This window comes from Acartia tonsa, chromosome 4 (assembly GCF_053477335.1).
Source record: "Acartia tonsa isolate MP-2025a chromosome 4, ASM5347733v1, whole genome shotgun sequence".
NCBI lineage: Eukaryota > Metazoa > Arthropoda > Copepoda > Calanoida > Acartiidae > Acartia > Acartia tonsa.
This window is the reverse complement of record NC_137263.1, coordinates 22,732,333-22,750,255: the sequence shown is the minus strand read 5'-3', so window position 1 is coordinate 22,750,255 and position 17,923 is coordinate 22,732,333. Positions and strand designations below refer to the sequence as shown.

Genomic DNA, 17,923 nt, shown 5'->3' with positions numbered 1-17,923 from the left:
CTAACCGGATATTGATATAATTTTGACAAATTAAAATAATTTTACTTGAAATTCTAAATTTAATTATTTACCTACCATTTTCAGTGTTTTCTCTGAATGGTGAGCTGTTGGTTGATCCTTCTGCTGGTGACGCTGCTTTTGGTGATGTCAATGGTGAAACTTTTGTTCCTGCGTGCACCCTTGGTAAGTATTATTGAAGCAGTTTATAGTGCCTAATAAAAAATGACGTATTAAAATACAAATGACCAATTTTAGACCAGTATACATTGTAATTGACCAATGGTAAAAAGTATAGTGACCTATAATTGGTATGGCGTCATTTCTATAAGCTGCTTACCACTAATTTTAATCTACAGAAATTGTTATTAAAGCATTATTGGGGATGTACATCAATTGATCGGCTTATCCCTTTAGATCCCTGGTTGTATAATTAAAGACTAGATATTGTACTGTGACTATGTCAAAACATATTATTTAAAATTATTTAATACTTTTTTTTTGCAGGAATTGGACAGAAGTGCCGTCTCAATTTTGGCCATGACGTGGACACCTTCAAATATTTTACCATGTGTGGTCTACAGGAGGGATATGAACCTTTCTGTGTGTAAGTATCATCTTTAAAGTGTTTAAAAGTGTCATGTTTGACGTCATAAAAATAGTCTAAAAAGGAGGGATAAAAACCCCTAAAAAAGAGATGGATTTAGACGTATTTTATGACGTCATACATTACACTTTCCAGTGCTTCTCCTGTTTTAGCTACTATATAATAATAGGTTTTGTCATTGCGTCTGTATAATCACTTAGATGTGACTTTTTGGTACTAAAAAAAACAAGCTGCTTCAATATAAAAATTCTATATGTATCTTTTTTACAGAAAACATTTTAACATGCCTTATATTGGTTCTTTTAAAAATAGATTTGAAGATTGGGCTGTGGGATATATTGAGTTCTTAATTTTGAGATTTTCTTTAATTGTTAAAAACCAAAAAGGTTTGTGTTATTTTTAAAGGTTTTTACGAAAATTACGGTAAACGTGGTATGGCTTCCTCTTGCAGATTTTAAGGATCTCTTAATTTTTAATCAAATTTCAGGAACATGGTGAGGCCTGTGTCATTCTGGTACACTAAGGAACTTCCCTGCTTTGAAAATAATGAAGATTTTGATAATCCTATTATTGATGTTACAAGGTAAGAAGACAATTTTTTTCAAGCAAAGCATGATCTATAATGAATGATTCCTTTACTTTACTCAATCTGACGTTTAACGATTTTTTTATAATGATATTTTGTTCCTTTTTACTCATAAAATACTATTTTAATCTTCAAGTTTGTAATTTAAAATAAAAAGAAAATAAATTTGATCATGAAGAAAAGAATACATTTAAACATAAGTAAAATAGATAGATAGGCAGACAGATGGATAGACGCCGGATGAGTCAGTAGATATCGTTGTTATTACATTATATATATTTATTTTTATATTTAGAATGCCTGCAGGAGCAGACAACCCGCCCAGCTTGAAAATATCTCACTTAACCTATGAACAAGAAGAAAAGGCTGACTGGGAATTCCTTAGGCTGTCTCTCCCAGTGTCTTGCAACGAAGTTTTCATTACGTAAGTTAATTTATAAAAGAACTAAAGCAAAATAAACCTATTGATACACATAATTACTCCATATTTTAGTCTAGGTACTTTTTTTCTTCTCTACATTTTCAATTGTAGTTTTAAAAAGAAAAAGTTTTTTTTTTGGATGGATCATTTTTTCTTAGGGAGATTTTTCTTGGGAGGGTGGTGGTAACCCCCCAAAAAATAGTTATAAACCTTCTCATGATCTATGAAAAGCCACCCTGCAAAAGAGACCATATCGGTTCAGCGGTTAGAGAGATCCTTCTGTATGCAGACACACACAGAGACAGACAGCTATCCTTTTACTTTATTATAAGGATATAATATAATTTTATTTGTAGTGAGCAAGAGAAAGCCCGCAAATGGCAGGAGTTACAAATGCGCCAACGTCGCCAGGCCGGCGGCCCTGCAAATCCTCCAGCCAGAAGACGTGGAGCTGTTCAATCAGGCGAGCAGGCAGTGAGTCCACCAGTCACCAGTCCTCTACCACCCTCCATGCTGGACGATGAAATGCTTGAGTTGATGAATGAATACTTCTATGGAGTGAGAATCTTTCCTGGACAGGATCCTGCCACTGTTTATGTTGGCTGGGTCACCACACAATATCATTATCATACACTGGATTTTAGCAGAGATAATGTTAGAAGTGTTACCATTCAGAAGTTGGATAATTATGGCGGCATTGCTGAAAGTGTTGACCGTCAGAATTGTTACTTGATGAGAGTTGATGAAATGTATGCTGAAGTATCAAATGATCCGACAGGCAAACCGCCATCTACTGGACTCTTTGTCGGCTGTTTTGTTGATATTTCTACAGGCGTTGTTTCCTTTACATGTGAAGGAAAAGAAATGAAGAAGTTGTTTAAGATGGAGCCAGGAACAAAACTGTTTCCATCTGTTTTTGTGAAAGCTACTGCCAAAGATGCACTTCAGTTTGAACTTGGTCGCACACAATCTTCTCTTCCACTGTCAGCAGCTGTTCTTATTAACTCAGGAAAGCATATCATACCCCAATTCCCTCAAAGATTGAAGGTACAATGTTTGAAACCTAAAGTATGGGCCAGAGTTCCTAACAAAAATACTATCAACCATGCTCTTAAGTTGTCAGATATCAGAGGTTGGAGTTTGCTGTCAGAAGATCCTGTTTCAATGTTGGCAATTCATATTCCTGAAGAAGACAGATGTGTTGATGTTCTTGAGTTGATTGAGAATGAAAGACTTGCAAGTTTTCATGCTCAAACATTGAAATTGTATTCAGCTCTCTGCTTCCAGTCAAACTACAAAGCAATGCATGCTATTTGCCACTACTGTGACAGAAAGCAGTTGCTCTACTCAATTCATAATGAGTTTATGCCTGGAATTCTTAGACAGGCTTTCTTTGATATTCTCATCTCTCTGCACTTGGAATCCTATGTGTCAACTGTAGAGGTCACACAGAAAGAATTTATTGTTCCTATGACTGATGAACTATCTGATCTATACAGTGATCCTGACATGGGTAACAGCTTGAGATCACTTGTGTATACCTCAATCAGGCCACAAATGTCTACATGTGAAATTACAACAGACTTCTCCAACATAAAGGTTTTGACACTTCCAGAATTTCAGCTTGATCAATTGAGAGAATTTGTAATGGAAGCTTTGGAAACAGCTATTGCTGTTAATCAGGTTGCCAACAGAGATCCTATTGGTGGAACCAATCAAGATCTGTTCGTGCCCTTAATTAAACTTTTAGATAAACTTCTTATGGCTGGAGTTCTTTCAAATGAAGACATATCAAGAATGCTGATAATGATCCACCCTCAAACATGGGATGAAAACTTTGATTCTCACCCAGACAAAGAACACAGAAAGGGTATTCTTGACATGAAGATTCATGAAGATGTGAAGCTTGAGCTTTGCAAGTTGATTCATCACATGTGTGATGTACAGATGAGGCATAGACTTGAAAGCACTGTCGCATTTGCTTATGGTTACATGGGAGACTTACAAGCTGATCAGCTGAAGAGATATGTTGAAATCAAACAATCAGATATGCCATCAGCTGTTGCGGCCAAGAAGACCAAAGAATTCAGGTGTCCTCCAAGGGAACAAATGAACACAATTCTTGGATTTAAAACAGTTGAGGATGAAGAAGAGTTGGCTGAACATCCTTGTAATTCTGAATTGAGAGACAGAATGTCAGAGTTCCATGATGGTCTTATGCAGGTTATTTCAATTGCATCACTTGAAGCTGAAGATGTTGAACTTCCATCAGCAGATGAAATGGAAGAAAAGCCAAGTCTCATGAAATCTCTAGCTGTTAAGATTAAGAATGAAGATCTTGAAGAATGCAAGGAAGAAGAAGCTCCTCATATTAAGTCAGCAGAAGAGAAGTTTAGAAAGATCTTGGTCAGCACTATCATTAGATGGGGCAAGGAATGTGAAATTGAAAACAGAGATCTTATTAGAGAAATGTTTAGCTTATTGTTGAGACAGTATGATACTGTTGGTGAGCTAATGAAGGCAACTGAAAATGCTTACATCATTAATTCAGATACAATTGAGGATGTTAAAGACATGTGGATTGCTTTAAGTAGAATCAGATCACTTTTGCCAGTACAAATGTCTAAAGAAGAAGAGGAACTAGTTAGAGAACTATTATGGACATTGGTGAATAACCATGTTTTCTTCCAGCACCCAGATTTGATCAGAATCTTGAAAATTCATGAAAATGTAATTGCTATAATGATGAACAGTATTGCCAGATCTGAAGGTGGTGGAGGAGGAGGTGAGGGTGAAGAGGAGACTGGCGGTACTCCTGGAGAAGCGGCCACTGAAGATACCTCATCCAGTGAGATGGTTGTTGCATGCTGTAGATTTCTTTGCTATTTCTGCAGAACATCAAGACAGAATCAGAAAGCAATGTTTGACCATCTTTTATTTATACTTGACAATGCTAATATTTTATTAAACAGACCTAGTCTTCGAGGATCTACACCGCTAGATGTTGCATATTCATCATTGATGGATAATACTGAGCTGGCTCTTGCCCTAAGAGAGCATTACCTGGAGAAGATTGCTGTTTATTTGTCTAGATGTGGTCTTACTTCCAACTCTGATCTTGTAAGCAAAGGGTACCCTGATCTTGGATGGGATCCTGTGGAAGGTGAAAGATTTATGGACTTTTTGAGGTTCTGTGTTTGGGTTGGTGGAGAATCTGTTGAAGAAAATGCAAACCTTGTTATTAGACTTTTAATCAGAAGGCCAGAATGTTTAGGTCCTGCACTTCAGGGTGAAGGTGAAGGACTCTTTAGTGCTATTGTACAAGCTAATAATATATCAGAAGCAGTAAAAGGTCACATTGAGGCCATTGAGAATGGTCAACCTTCCAACTACAGCCATCCCATACCTGCCAGTGAGGATGATGAAGATTTTATTGATACTGGAACAGCTATTCTTAACTTTTACACTGCTCTAGTAGATGTGCTTGGTCGTTGTGCTCCTGATGCTTCTGTCATAGCTCAGGGTAAAAATGATTCTCTCAGAGCCAGAGCTATTCTCAGATCTCTTGTTCCTCTGGAAGATCTTCAAGGAGTTTTAAGCTTAGGGTTTAGTCTGAAAATGCCTTTGCCTGGCATTGAATCCAGCAAATCAGACATGCCATCTGGACTAATTCCTAATCATAAGCAATGTATTGCCCTCTTCATGGAAAGAGTTTATGGAATTGAAGACAGAGAATTATTCTTTAACATTCTTGAAAATGCATTCCTTCCTGATCTGAGAGCTGCAACTATGCTTGAAAAGGCAGAGGGAGGTGAATCTGAAATGGGATTATCTCTCAATAGATACATTGGTAATTCCATCCTACCAGCTCTTATCAAATATAACCATTTCTATGCTGAAGCAGATAACTATAATCCTCTACTTGAGGCAACTCTTCACACTGTTTATCAACTCAGCAAGGGCAAAATGTTGACCAATGTTCAGAGAAAACTTGTGTCAGACTTCTTAGTTGTCCTTACAAGAGAAGTTGCTCCTAACATGTTGTTGAAGCTATTAAGAAGATTGACATCTGATTTAGCCAACTTGAATGAATATTCAAGTGTTGCTTTGAGAATGTTGACTTTATTCTATGAAAGATGCAGTAAATATTACGGATCCTCTATGGGTCAAGGATCTTATGGTTGTGCCTCAGATGAAGAAAAGAAACTGTCAATGGCTTTGTTTACAAGTATCTTTGATTCTCTATCAAACATGGAATATGATGCTAACTTGTTTGGCATGGCATTGCCCTGTCTTACTGCTATTGGTTCTGCTCTTCCTCCTGACTATGCTATGGTTGATCAAGGAGATGATGATATGTTTGCAAAGCCAGCAATAGATACTGTAGGACCATACACACCTTTCCCTATTAATACAACACAAGTAAACATAACTAATGAGCTCCAGACTTTGATCCAAAAGTTTTCAGAGCATTATCATGATTCCTGGGCTTCCAAGCGTATGGATGCTGGATGGACATTTGGTGATGCTAAGAATGTTGATAGTAAAACTCACAACAGACTTAAGCCCTACAATCTGCTTTCTGAGTATGAAAAAGAAGTTTATAGAGCACCCATAAGAGATGCTATTAAAGCTATGCTTGCTCTTGAATGGCATGTTGAATACACTGAGGGTGGTGGACAAACACCAGCAGCCAGCTCTCATGATAACAATCCATTCAATTACAGACCTCAGCCAGCTGACATGACTAGCCTGACTTTATCCAAAGAATTGATGAATCTAGCCGAAAGACTTGCAGAGGATGGTCATGATATTCAGGCCCTCAGAGAAAAGAATGATCTTTTGGCAAGAGGTGGTGGTGCCATCAATCTTACTCTTGTACCATTTGATCTCTTAACTGAATCTGAAAAGAAGAAGAATAGAGAAAGAACTCAGGAATTGTTAAAGTACATACAATTTATGGGATATAACCTGTACAAATCTAAGCATGGAGAGGGAGGATCAGGTGGTTCTAAGAATCCTGAAAACAGGTTTGCATACAGACTGCTTGAAAAGCTGATTTCCTACCTGGACACTGCAGCAACAAGCATGAAAATTCTGCGTCCATCCAACAATTTCACAAGAAGAAACAGCTTCAGTAGACCAAATAAAAATGTCAAATTTTTTGTCAGAGTCGTACTGCCTTTAATTGAAAAGTATTTTGGACACACCAAACATTATTTCACTGCTGTGGCAACTGGTTCTTCAGCTTCAGGTGTGTCAACTATCAAAGAAAAAGAATATGTTGCTAGCTTGTTTTGCAAGTTGGCCAACCTGTTGAGACAGAAAAAGAGTGCTTTTGGTCCAGATGTTGCTCAAGCAGTAAGATGCTTGCAAATTCTTATCAAAGCAGTTGATGCTAAAAGCTTGGCTAAACAGAGACCAGACTTTGTCAGAACTTCAATGCTTACATTTTTCAACAATGGTGCTAATGATCTAGAGAAAGCAATTGCTAATCTAAGACAAGGAAAACTTTCACAACTTAGAGGAACAAACATAAATACTTCAACTTCTTTAAAATACATTTTTGAAGTTATTGGTCCAGTCTTCATATCCATATTTGACCATTTTTGTTTACAAGAATATGGACAAGATATCTTGTTGGATGAGATTCAGGTTGCTTGCTGGAGGATTGTGGAGAGCTTCTATATCATTGGTACTGATCTTCAGCTTACCAGAGCAAAGAAGTTTATTAGAACAGAAATTACTCAGTACAGAGCTTCTATTGGTACTATTTTATCAGCTATAGCATCAACCTTCCCAGTAGCTTTCCTTGAACCATCTCTTAGCAAATTTAACCCTCATTCAGTTCTTGGATCTGGTTTCTCCAACAAATCCCTTGAAGCACAAGAGGTTACAGCAAGATTTGTTACTAATGTTCCAGAGCTTGAAGCATTAGTTACAAAGTTTGATAAATATGTTGATGATCTGAATGATTACACTGAGGAGCCTCATATCATTGATGTTGTACTCCCCCTGCTCTGCTCATACATGCCAACATGGTGGAATCATGGACCAGACAATGCTGATCCCAAAGGTGGTAGCCATATAACTATGGTCACTTCTGAAAGCCTCAATTCTCTTCTCAGAATTATCCTGAAGCTGATTATGAAGAATGCTAGCATTGCTGAGGCTGAATGGATGTCAAGAATAGCATTAATTTCAACACAGATCATAATTAATACTTCAGAAGAAATGCTGAAGGAATCATTCCTGCCGCTGATGGAGAAGCTTCATGGCACAACCATGAAAATGATGGAAAAGGAGGATAATGTTCGTGGATATCTGAAAGCTGCAGCTGATGATGCATCTCAGGTCGAGGGAGAAATCCAGGAAGAATGGAATCTGATTGCCAGAGATATCTATGCTTTCTATCCTTTGCTGATCAAGTATGTGGATATCCAGAGGAACCACTGGATCAGAAATAATGTGGAGGAGGCTGAAATTATTTACAATCAAGCTGGAGAGATCTTTAATATCATGAAACAGTCAACGGTAAGTCATTATTATTTATATTATTCTTATATCAAATTAACAGGATCTCTATCTGTCTGTTTGTCTCTACTGAAGAATCTCGCCAACCGATATGGTTCTACTTTACAGTGAAGCTTCTTGTAGGTCCTGGGAAGGTTTATAGCTAATTTGGGGGTCAGTACCCCCATCCTCCCAAGAAAAATCGCAAAAAATATAACAAACCCCAATTAAAAATTGTTTTTTGGTAAACATAAATTGAAAAAAAATATTGTAACAAGTAATTATATTTACTTCATATAACTATTAAAATATTTTTGTGCCATAACTTAAGATGTCACTCAAGAAAACTCAGTGCTTTAATTCAAACCTATTTTAGAAAGAAAAAAACATATTTGGGTATATAGCCATGCGGGGCCTTATCCCTAAGGGATAATATCTCTTTACTTAACCTGGCCTATATGTATTATCCTAAAATAATCATGAAATACATTTCTCTTCTATAAAAAAAACTCTTATGTGGTCCATGTTATAAGATAAATACATTTTTATATTTTATCTATTCCTATTCTATTCGCCAGACTTCAATTATTACCTAATGACCTAAACTATATCAAAGTCATTTTAGTTATAAAAAATGATATTTTATTTGAATAAATTGTAAGATAATATTACTTTCTATTTGTGTGTCCTAGAGGAAAAGATTAATTCCTTGACCCTTTCCTTTGAAGATAGATTTCATGTGTTCATTCTATCAGACACAGACAGGGATATTTTATCCCAAGATAAACTAATTTGCATCTTACAGTTTCAAAAATGTGTTTGTTGATTAAACTATCAACAAATTATATACGTTTTTTAGGGGAGTGGGGTTTTTAGGAAGCTCTTTATAGTGCCTATAAAAAAAACATCGTCATACAATACAAATGACAGGCAAATACACAGACTAAATTTCCAATGACAGGCCAGTATAAATTTCAATTGACTAATGGTAGGCCAGTATAGCGTCATTTTTTATAGGCCCTATAAAAAGCTTCGTTTTTATGTGATCTACAAACAATCAGTCTTAATACAAAATATTTGTATTTTGAATGTTAATATACAAAATATGCATGCTGTTATTGCTATCAAATAAGAAAACATAACTTTTTTAATGGCTGCTTTTTAATAGCAAAAGTAGTGTAAAAATATTTTTTTTCTCACATGAAATATCCCTTCCTGATCAGACAGACCTACCAAATTACTTTCAACTTTTATTTGGAAAATTTTATTACATTTAAACTTTGAAGCAGTTTATCTGTGAGTAGGACGTACTCTTCTGCCCTAGTTTCATCTCAAATTCAATTATCATGTTACTGCCTAATAATTTGTTACAAAAACACATTTTTTCAAGTATTTTGCCAAGTCTTTTATAATATAGCAAAAAAAGAGAAGTTGTCACTGACCTCCAAACTTCTTATTTGAGGGGGGGTATTTTTTTGCATTGTACACTTAATTTTAGAGATGCTTCGTTTATTGACTGATGCATAATCTTCTTTGTAATCACAATTTAAAAATAACGTAAAAAATGATAACGGATTTTAAATTTTAACTTAAATTTTACAGTAATGAATTGTGTAAGGTACTAAAAATAGTTCATGCTTTTTATAGACAAATAACCTTTATCTTTCTATTTAGTACTTCAAGCGCGAAGAGTTGAATTTCCTGTCAACAAATGAGCTAGACCCAATGTCTCTGATTATGCCAGGCAACCCTCGCACCAGACAACCAGTTGCCCAGGAGGGCGACAAGGGAGGCGGCGGCAAGAAAAAGAAGGGCAAGAAAGCAGCTGCCACCAAATCAGATGCTACTAGCCTGCTAGTTGTTGCACTGAAGAGACTGTTGCCAGTTGGTCTCAACCTGTTTGCTGGCAAACAACAGGAGCTGGTGCAGCACTGCAAGGACAAGTTCTTGAGCCAGGTGGACGAGGAGGAGATCACTGAATTCTGCAAGAATCAGCTGACCCTACCCGACAAGTATGATCCCTCGGATGCTCTACTCTGGCAACATCACCTGTATTCTACGCTGGGCAACAAGCAGTGTGTCTCTGCTGGGGATATGAAACCTGAAGAGTTTGATTTGTTGGTGAACAGGATTGTGGCCATGGGCAAAGTTCTGTTTGGTTTGCATGTGGTAAGTTGGATTTATTCATTGGAAACTTTAATTTAAACTTTGGAAACTCTTCTAACATTTTTAATTTATGAATAAAAAGAAATTTGCTTTTCTTTTCAAAAGTCATCTAAAACATTTTCACCATAATAAAGGATATAGAATTTACGTGATAAATAGGTGTAAAACTGTCGTTACCTTAGGTTGCTATTTTCCCCTGTCTTTTATGGTCAGTTAGTTCCTCCAGTAGGAGGGGAGGGATGGGGGTAGGGGTTGTGGAAGGGGGAAATCGTTATTTTAGCGAGCTGCGTCTTACATTTTATTAGAGAACATAAAAATCTGGTGTAATATCTAAGTAATAATATGTCCATTTCCATATTATATTTAAATTCAACATTATGTTTTAAAATGTTTTAGATTGACCATCCTTCCGTGGCTGGTGGGAAACATTCACAGCCTAAAGTTGTATCCATCCAGCGTAAACGTGCTGTTATTGCCTGCTTCAGACAGACATCCCTCTACTCGCTCCCCATGCATGCTGCACTCAACCTCTTCATGCGCACCTACAACAACATCTGGTTGGAGTCTGAAAATGCTGGGCAGGAGGTCATCATTGACCATCTCACCATGACCTTTGAGGAGAACGAGATGAAGAAGTCTGAGCCGGAGGAGGAGGCAGCCGAGGCTGACCCTGTGACCCAGCTGGTCCACATGTTCAGCCAGTCTGTCATGGAGAAGAGTGATGAGCTGCCAGAGGATGAATTATACATGATGTACTGCGACATCATGGCCAAGTCTTGCGGTGGCGGTGAGGAAGAAGGCGGCGAGGAGGAGGAGGGTGAAGGACCTTCACTGGCCGAGCAGGAAATTGAGAATATGAAGTTGGAGTTCAACCAGGGCAGGTTGGCAGAGCGTGGTGTGGCTGAAATGGTTTTGAATAACATCACAGCTGGTCAGGGACAGGCTAGTGACATGCTTGAGAAAACCTTAGGCCTTGGCATTTCTATCCTTGAGGGTGGTAACCTTGATGTACAAACTCAAATGTTGGAGATTCTAAAAGACAAAAAGGAATCTGGATTCTTTACCTCCATTGCTGGCCTGCTAGCTTCAGCTTCTGTATTAGATCTTGATGCCTTTGAGAGAAATACCAAGGCTGAGGGACTTGGAGTTGGTCCCGACGGACCTGCTGGTGAAAAGAACATGCATGACGCTGAGTTCACAACAAGTCTTCTGAGATTTATCCAGCTGACATCTGAGGGTCACAACAATGACTGGCAGAACTATTTGAGAAATCAGCCTGGAAATCCAACCATTGTCAATCTTGTCATCGGCATTGTTGACTATTTGCTGAGACTGCAAGAATCACTGATGGATTTCTACTGGTACTACTCCAGAAAGGATGTTATTGATCCTGCCGGACAGACAAACTTTTTCACTGCCATCGGTGTCGCCAGCCAGGTATTCAACACCATCACTGAGATCATCCAGGGTCCTTGTGTTGGTAACCAGCAAGCCTTGGCCATGTCCAGGTTGTGGGATGCGGTTGGCGGATTTTTCTTCCTGTTTGCCCATCTGCAGGACAAGTTGTCCAAGGATGCCTCACAGGTGGATCTGTTGAAGGAAATTTTGAATCTTCAGGCTGATATGGTTGTTATGTTGCTCTCTATGCTTGAAGGTTAGACTTTTTTCTTGTCATCTTGAATAGCACTATTTTAGGATTTATCAAAAGTACAAGAACAATCTTATCCATAAAATGTGCAGCATAAACAAACAAACAATAGTTATGATTAAAACAAACTTGGTTATGTAGAAAAATTCATCACCTAAACAATAAATGTAATGTTTGATCAACAAATAATTAAGAAATAGCAAGAGAGAGAGAGAGGGGACAATGGGCAGTTTATTACACTAGTCCCAAAAGTTTTATAATAACGTTTTCTTATTCGTTGGCTTAAAAACTTTAATTTAATTTAATGGATTTTTATTGGTTGGTTCAATAAGTAAAATGTTCAAACGTTTCAACCACTAATTTTCATCTACAGAAGAGGTAATTTTGTTATCATCATTGGGGATCTACATCAATTTATCGGCCATTGTCTTATTCCTTTACGTCTCTGTTAAAAATATTTAATTAAACAACTACCCTTAATTGATTTTGTTCTCAGTTATTTATAATTTTTTTAAAGGTAATGTGTTGAACGGAACTATTGGTAAACAGATGGTTGATACTCTTGTTGAATCTACTGCAAATGTTGAGGTAACAAATCATCAATGATATAATATATGTAATAAGTTTATATGTATAATCCAGACAACTACCTGGCTCCTGTCTTGCGGTCCTTTTCTGTCTGCTAGCAAATTGCTTTCTACTCTTTTGTAGCGAATTGGTTGTGCTAATATTTACTAAGCTATTGACTGCTATTCAAAGACCCTATTGTAAGTCGGCACAGGGTTCCACGGAGTGGGGGCTACAGTTATTTAACCAATTCCCCCTTTATTGTTTTACTCTCATAATGATATATATTTAAGTATTTGAATGTCTTTCTATCTGCGTTTCTTAATTACTTTAAAGGCTTCCAGGAAAACGCAAGAGTGAAAAAAAATGTCGGAGTGGACAAACGCAGGAGTGTATAAAATATTAAGTTGATTAGGTATTTCTATTGTAGGCTAGGTTAGGTTAAGATATGAATTTACAAATAAGCCCCCCCCCCTGCAGGGGTTAGGCATTTAAAAAGCTATTACATGGTTTAAAATAGGTTAGGTTAAGTGTACACTCCGACGTTTGTCACTCCTGGGTTTGTTCTATGATCCTTTAGACCTTAACCAAAAAAATAGAATCTAAGCATATCTTTTCCTGACGACTTTTTCTTGCGTTTGTCGAACCTTAACATGTACATAAAAATTTGGAAAGAAACTATTAAAGTTTTTACCAACAGTATTCGAAAGTTTATCGATGAGAAAATTAAATTTATGTGATATTACTAAAGTTTACACAAACTAATTCAACTTTATATTTAAATTGAATAAAAATAAAATTTCTTTTTTCTAGATGATCTTGAACTATTTCAAACTTTTCTTGAGTTTACCATCAGAGGAGGTAACTTTTTGTTCTTTCTTATTTTGAATTTAATTAACAATTGAATAATTTTAATAAAAATAATTAGGTAATTAAGTCATTGGTTAATTCAAACATACATAATCAAATGTAGAAAAAAAACACTTTTGCTTCTTATATATTGCATTATCTACAACCTAACATTTAACTCGTTTATTGGTCAGCTCGTTCATCCAGTAAAAGGGGCGGGGATATGGTAAAGAGGGGAATGGGGGGTATCGTTATTTAAGCACGCTAAGTGTTTCACTTTATTAGAAAAAATCTAAATATGTTGTAAGATCCAAGTGATAATACACCAGTTATTGTAATAGAACTTTTCGTACTATGAACATACATCAAAAATCTTCTAAACTTAATCCATAAACTTAAAAAAAAGTTATAGACTCAAACATCGTTGTCACATAAAAATGATTTTTTTTGTGCAGGATATGGATGAACAAGGAGATGGAACTATAGCTCCAAGAGAGATGAGAGATAGATTAGAGGCAACTAAAAATTATACCAAGTAGGATTTTTTTCATCATTATTTGCAAATAATTTTACTCTCAATATTTTAAGCTTTTAAGCATCACACTGAGTAAAGATAGGGATCTTCAGGGATAAGACAATGACCGATAAATTGATGTACATCCCCAATTATGATACACAAAATTATCCCCTCTGTAGTTTACTATTATTGGTTGAAACGTTTGGACACTCAGCTTAATGTACCCACCAACCAAAATTCAATTAAAGTCCCCAAAGTTGTTGAGCTAACAAATAGGAAAACGTTATTATAAAAACTTTGGAGACTAGTGTATTAAACAGCCCATTGTCCCCTTCATTCCTGATTATAAAAGCACAAAATTTTAATTGAACTTTTTTAGGGATGAAATTAATTTCCTCTTGATGTGTTGTGAAGAGAACCACGAGGGAAGAATTGATTATGCCAGCTTCAAGGAGACCTACTATGAACCATCCAAAGCTATCGGTTTCAACTTTGCTGTTCTGCTCACCAATTTGTCCGAGCATATGACCAATGACCCCAGGCTGGCCAAGTTCCTTGAGACTGCTGCGTCGGTACTCAACTTCTTTGAACAGTTCCTCGGCAGGATTGAGATCAAGACAGCTGATAAGGTTGAGAGAGTCTATTTTGAGATTGATGAAGCTAATATTGAACAGTGGGAAAAGCCTCAAATTAGGGAGTCTAAGAATGCCTTCTTCCATACATGTATCAGTGAGGGTGAAGGTGAGAGAATGGAACAGTTTGTTGATTTCTGTGAGGATGCCATCTTTGAGATGCAAATGGCTGCTAGTTTAATGGCTTCTGATGAGGAGGAAACTAAAGTTAAAGCAGCTATTACTATACCTGGCGAAGATGAACCTCAAGGCATAATTGCGCCACTAAAAGAAAATCTTGCACTTGGTTATGCCTCTGTCGCGGATGGAATTAAAATGCTTTCACCTGCAAACATATCTGCGGGTATTGCAAAGGTAAAAACAATGACTCCATTAGAAATGGTTCTTGGTATGGCAACTATGTTCTTCTACATCTTCTATGGCATGGGATTGTTCACTTTATGGGTAAACAAACGTGTTGGAGGCGTTATTTTCAAGTTAATGAAGGGTAACACTGCTCCAGCTGCTAAGAAGAATGAATCTGAAGAATTTGGACTGAAAAAGGCTAAAGCTCAACCTAAAGAACCAGAATTACCAGCAGTACATGCTTCACAAGATCCTTCTCATGCTTTTGCTGAGGCTATGGGTATTTCTGAAGATCTTGAAAGATTGACAAAGGAAAAGAAAGAGAAGGAAGACCTAGAGCGCCAACAGGCCGAGGCAATGAAAGCAGCTGATGAAGCAAAGAAGAAGAAGGCTGCCACTGCCTCCTCTGGAGCAATTTCATTTGATTTCGGAAAGTATTTCAAGAAAATTACCAGCTTCTTGGCCAGAAACTTCTTTACCATGAAATTTGCTGCTCTTGTCATTGCTTTTGTTATTAACTTCATGCTTCTCTTCTACAAAGTTTCTCAAGTTGTTGAAGATTCAGATGAGGTTGAGGATGATGGCATGGCTGGTCTGGGACTGGAAGAAGATGATGAACCTGTTGAGATGACAGATGTTGCTGAGGTTGGCGATGACGGCGGGGATGATGGTGATGGAGGCGAAGATGAAGATGTGGAGGAGTACATTCATGTTGAAGAACAGTTTTACTACCTGGAATATATCATCAGTGTTCTTGGACTCATTCATGCCCTTCTTTCGTTCTGTATGTTGATTGCTTACTATAATCTCAAGATTCCTCTGGCTATCTTCAAGCGTGAAAAGGAAGTTGCAAGAAAAATGGAATTTGATGGTATTTACATTTCTGAACAGCCAGAGGATGACAACCTTAAGGGTCATTGGGATAAATTGGTCATTTCTGCCAAGTCATTCCCTGTCAATTATTGGGACAAGTTTGTCAAGAAGAGAGTCAGGGAAAAGTATTCCGAAACATTTGAATTTGATGCGCTGTGTGAAATTCTTGGTATGGAGAAGAGTGCTATTCCTTCAGCGCAAAGCGAGGAGACTGGAATTATTGCCACACTTAAGTCAGTTGACTGGAGATATCAACTCTGGAAAATAGGTGTTACTGTCACTGACAATGTAAGTTTTATCAAATTTTTTAAAACTTTAAATGCCCTTGAGTTGTTCAAACTGAATTTTTAAAGATATTTTTATTTTGTTGGTGCTGAAATGACACAATAAAATTTTTTCTATTTCAGAACTTCCTGTACCTTCTGTTCTACTTCATCTTTTCTGTGCTTGGCAACTACAACTACTTCTTCTTTGCTGCCCATCTCATTGATGTTGCTGTTGGTGTGCCTGCCCTGCGTATCATCCTCCAAGCTATCACATACAACGGCAAAGAGTTGGTCCTTACCGTGGGCCTCCTGTCTATTGTGTGTTACATCTACACTGTTCTGGCGTTCAACTTCTTTAGGGAGTTCTACGTTGCTGAAGGCGAAGAGGGAGAAGATCCCGACCAGAAGTGTCACGACATGTTCACATGCTTCGTCTTCCATCTTTACCAGGGTGTGCGTGCTGGTGGTGGTATTGGTGACGTCATTGAACCACCCGACGGCGCTGACAATGAGTTTGTCAGAATCTTCTTTGACATTTCATTTTTCTTGTTCATCATTGTCATCCTGCTTGCTATCATCCAGGGTTTCATCATTGACGCCTTTGGTGCCCTGAGAGACCAACTGCAGGGCGTGGAGGATGAATTGTCCAACAACTGCTTTATATGTGGTATTGGCAAGGACTACCTGGACGGGATACCGCACGGGTTTGATATACACGTGCAGAAGGAGCACAATCTGGCCAACTATCTGTTCTTCTTGATGTACCTGATCAACAAGGACGAGAATGATTACACTGGCCAGGAGACTTATGTCTGGAATATGTATCAAGAAAGGTAATGCTTTATCAAAACTCTAGGTGTTGACTTGGCTCCAAAAGGCTTTGGTGAATCCGAAAAAATACAGTAAAGGTTCCGTGATTTCGAGCATTTTTTTTTTTTTTGGGGGGGGGGGGTTGCATCTCTATTTATTCATCTAACCAACGTCTATTTTACAGCGATTCTACTTGTATGGAACTATGTCTGTCCTTCTGTCTGTCGGACTTTGGCACAAAATTATCTTTTTAACACTGGAGTTCTTTCGTTTCGTTTTTAATTTTCCCTGGTAGCACCTTACCATTTTGGCTTCGAAACTGATTAATATCCGCTGGATTAGAAGCGGTTAAAGCCATACTGAAAAATCATGTATAGCATCGTATTGTAGCCAGTTTTCTACGAATATTGAAATGAAGATCTAATATTAACACCAGTTTGTTAAGGCGTGCCTTCGGCCCCTCAGTGCTTACAAAACCTGTTTTAATCTTCTAATTTTTTAAAATTTTATATCCACGAAAAACTGTCTACAATACGTTGCAATGAATAACTATTAAATTCTTTGTTTTAAGGTGTTGGGACTTCTTCCCTGCCGGTGACTGTTTCAGAAAACAGTACGAGAGTGAGCTGGGTGGAGGCGGCGGTTAATCAACAATTATTTTTTATATTTCTATCAAGATTTACTATAATGTATCATAATTAAATACTGTAGACCTAGAATATTTATATTTTTGCTAGGCAGCAATGCTTTCTTTTTACAAATAATTTCTTTTTGTAAATATACCTATTGTGTCAGCAGCTTTATTTGGATAATTTTTGTTATTCTCATATTTTTTTTCAAAATCTTAAATGTATAAAAATGCGCAAAATATAATAAAATATACTTTAAATGAACTTTTTTGACCCCAAATATTTTTAAACATTGATATTTTTTTGTAAAAAGAACATTTAATAAATTGTTATACTTGTTATTTATGTGATCCGAGAATTATAATCAATTCTGTCCCTAGAATTATTTAATAAAATTATAAAAATGCAATGTTTTTTTTCGCTTTGTAGTGCTTTTTATGAAAAAGATTAATCAAATTGAAACCAATATATTTGAGAATTTTGATATTATTTAATAC

General features: G+C 37.0%; 1 protein-coding gene across 2 annotated transcripts in view; it reads left to right on the top strand.

The window, feature by feature from the left end:
• RyR (Ryanodine receptor) overlaps positions 1 to 17,835 on the top strand; it is a 55,036-nt gene extending 37,201 nt beyond the window's left edge. For both annotated transcript variants that reach the window (XM_080156997.1, XM_080156998.1), the window contains 13 exons: positions 85 to 183; positions 505 to 604; positions 1,092 to 1,187; positions 1,486 to 1,614; positions 1,968 to 8,145; positions 9,799 to 10,293; positions 10,687 to 11,944; positions 12,456 to 12,526; positions 13,319 to 13,366; positions 13,810 to 13,889; positions 14,251 to 16,009; positions 16,129 to 16,820; positions 17,369 to 17,835. In XM_080156997.1, the coding sequence (XP_080013123.1) occupies positions 85 to 183; positions 505 to 604; positions 1,092 to 1,187; positions 1,486 to 1,614; positions 1,968 to 8,145; positions 9,799 to 10,293; positions 10,687 to 11,944; positions 12,456 to 12,526; positions 13,319 to 13,366; positions 13,810 to 13,889; positions 14,251 to 16,009; positions 16,129 to 16,820; positions 17,369 to 17,444 (11,081 nt within the window). In that variant the 3' untranslated portion in view covers positions 17,445 to 17,835. The remainder of the gene's footprint in view (positions 1 to 84; positions 184 to 504; positions 605 to 1,091; positions 1,188 to 1,485; positions 1,615 to 1,967; positions 8,146 to 9,798; positions 10,294 to 10,686; positions 11,945 to 12,455; positions 12,527 to 13,318; positions 13,367 to 13,809; positions 13,890 to 14,250; positions 16,010 to 16,128; positions 16,821 to 17,368) is intronic.
• The last annotated feature ends 88 nt before the right edge of the window (positions 17,836 to 17,923 follow it).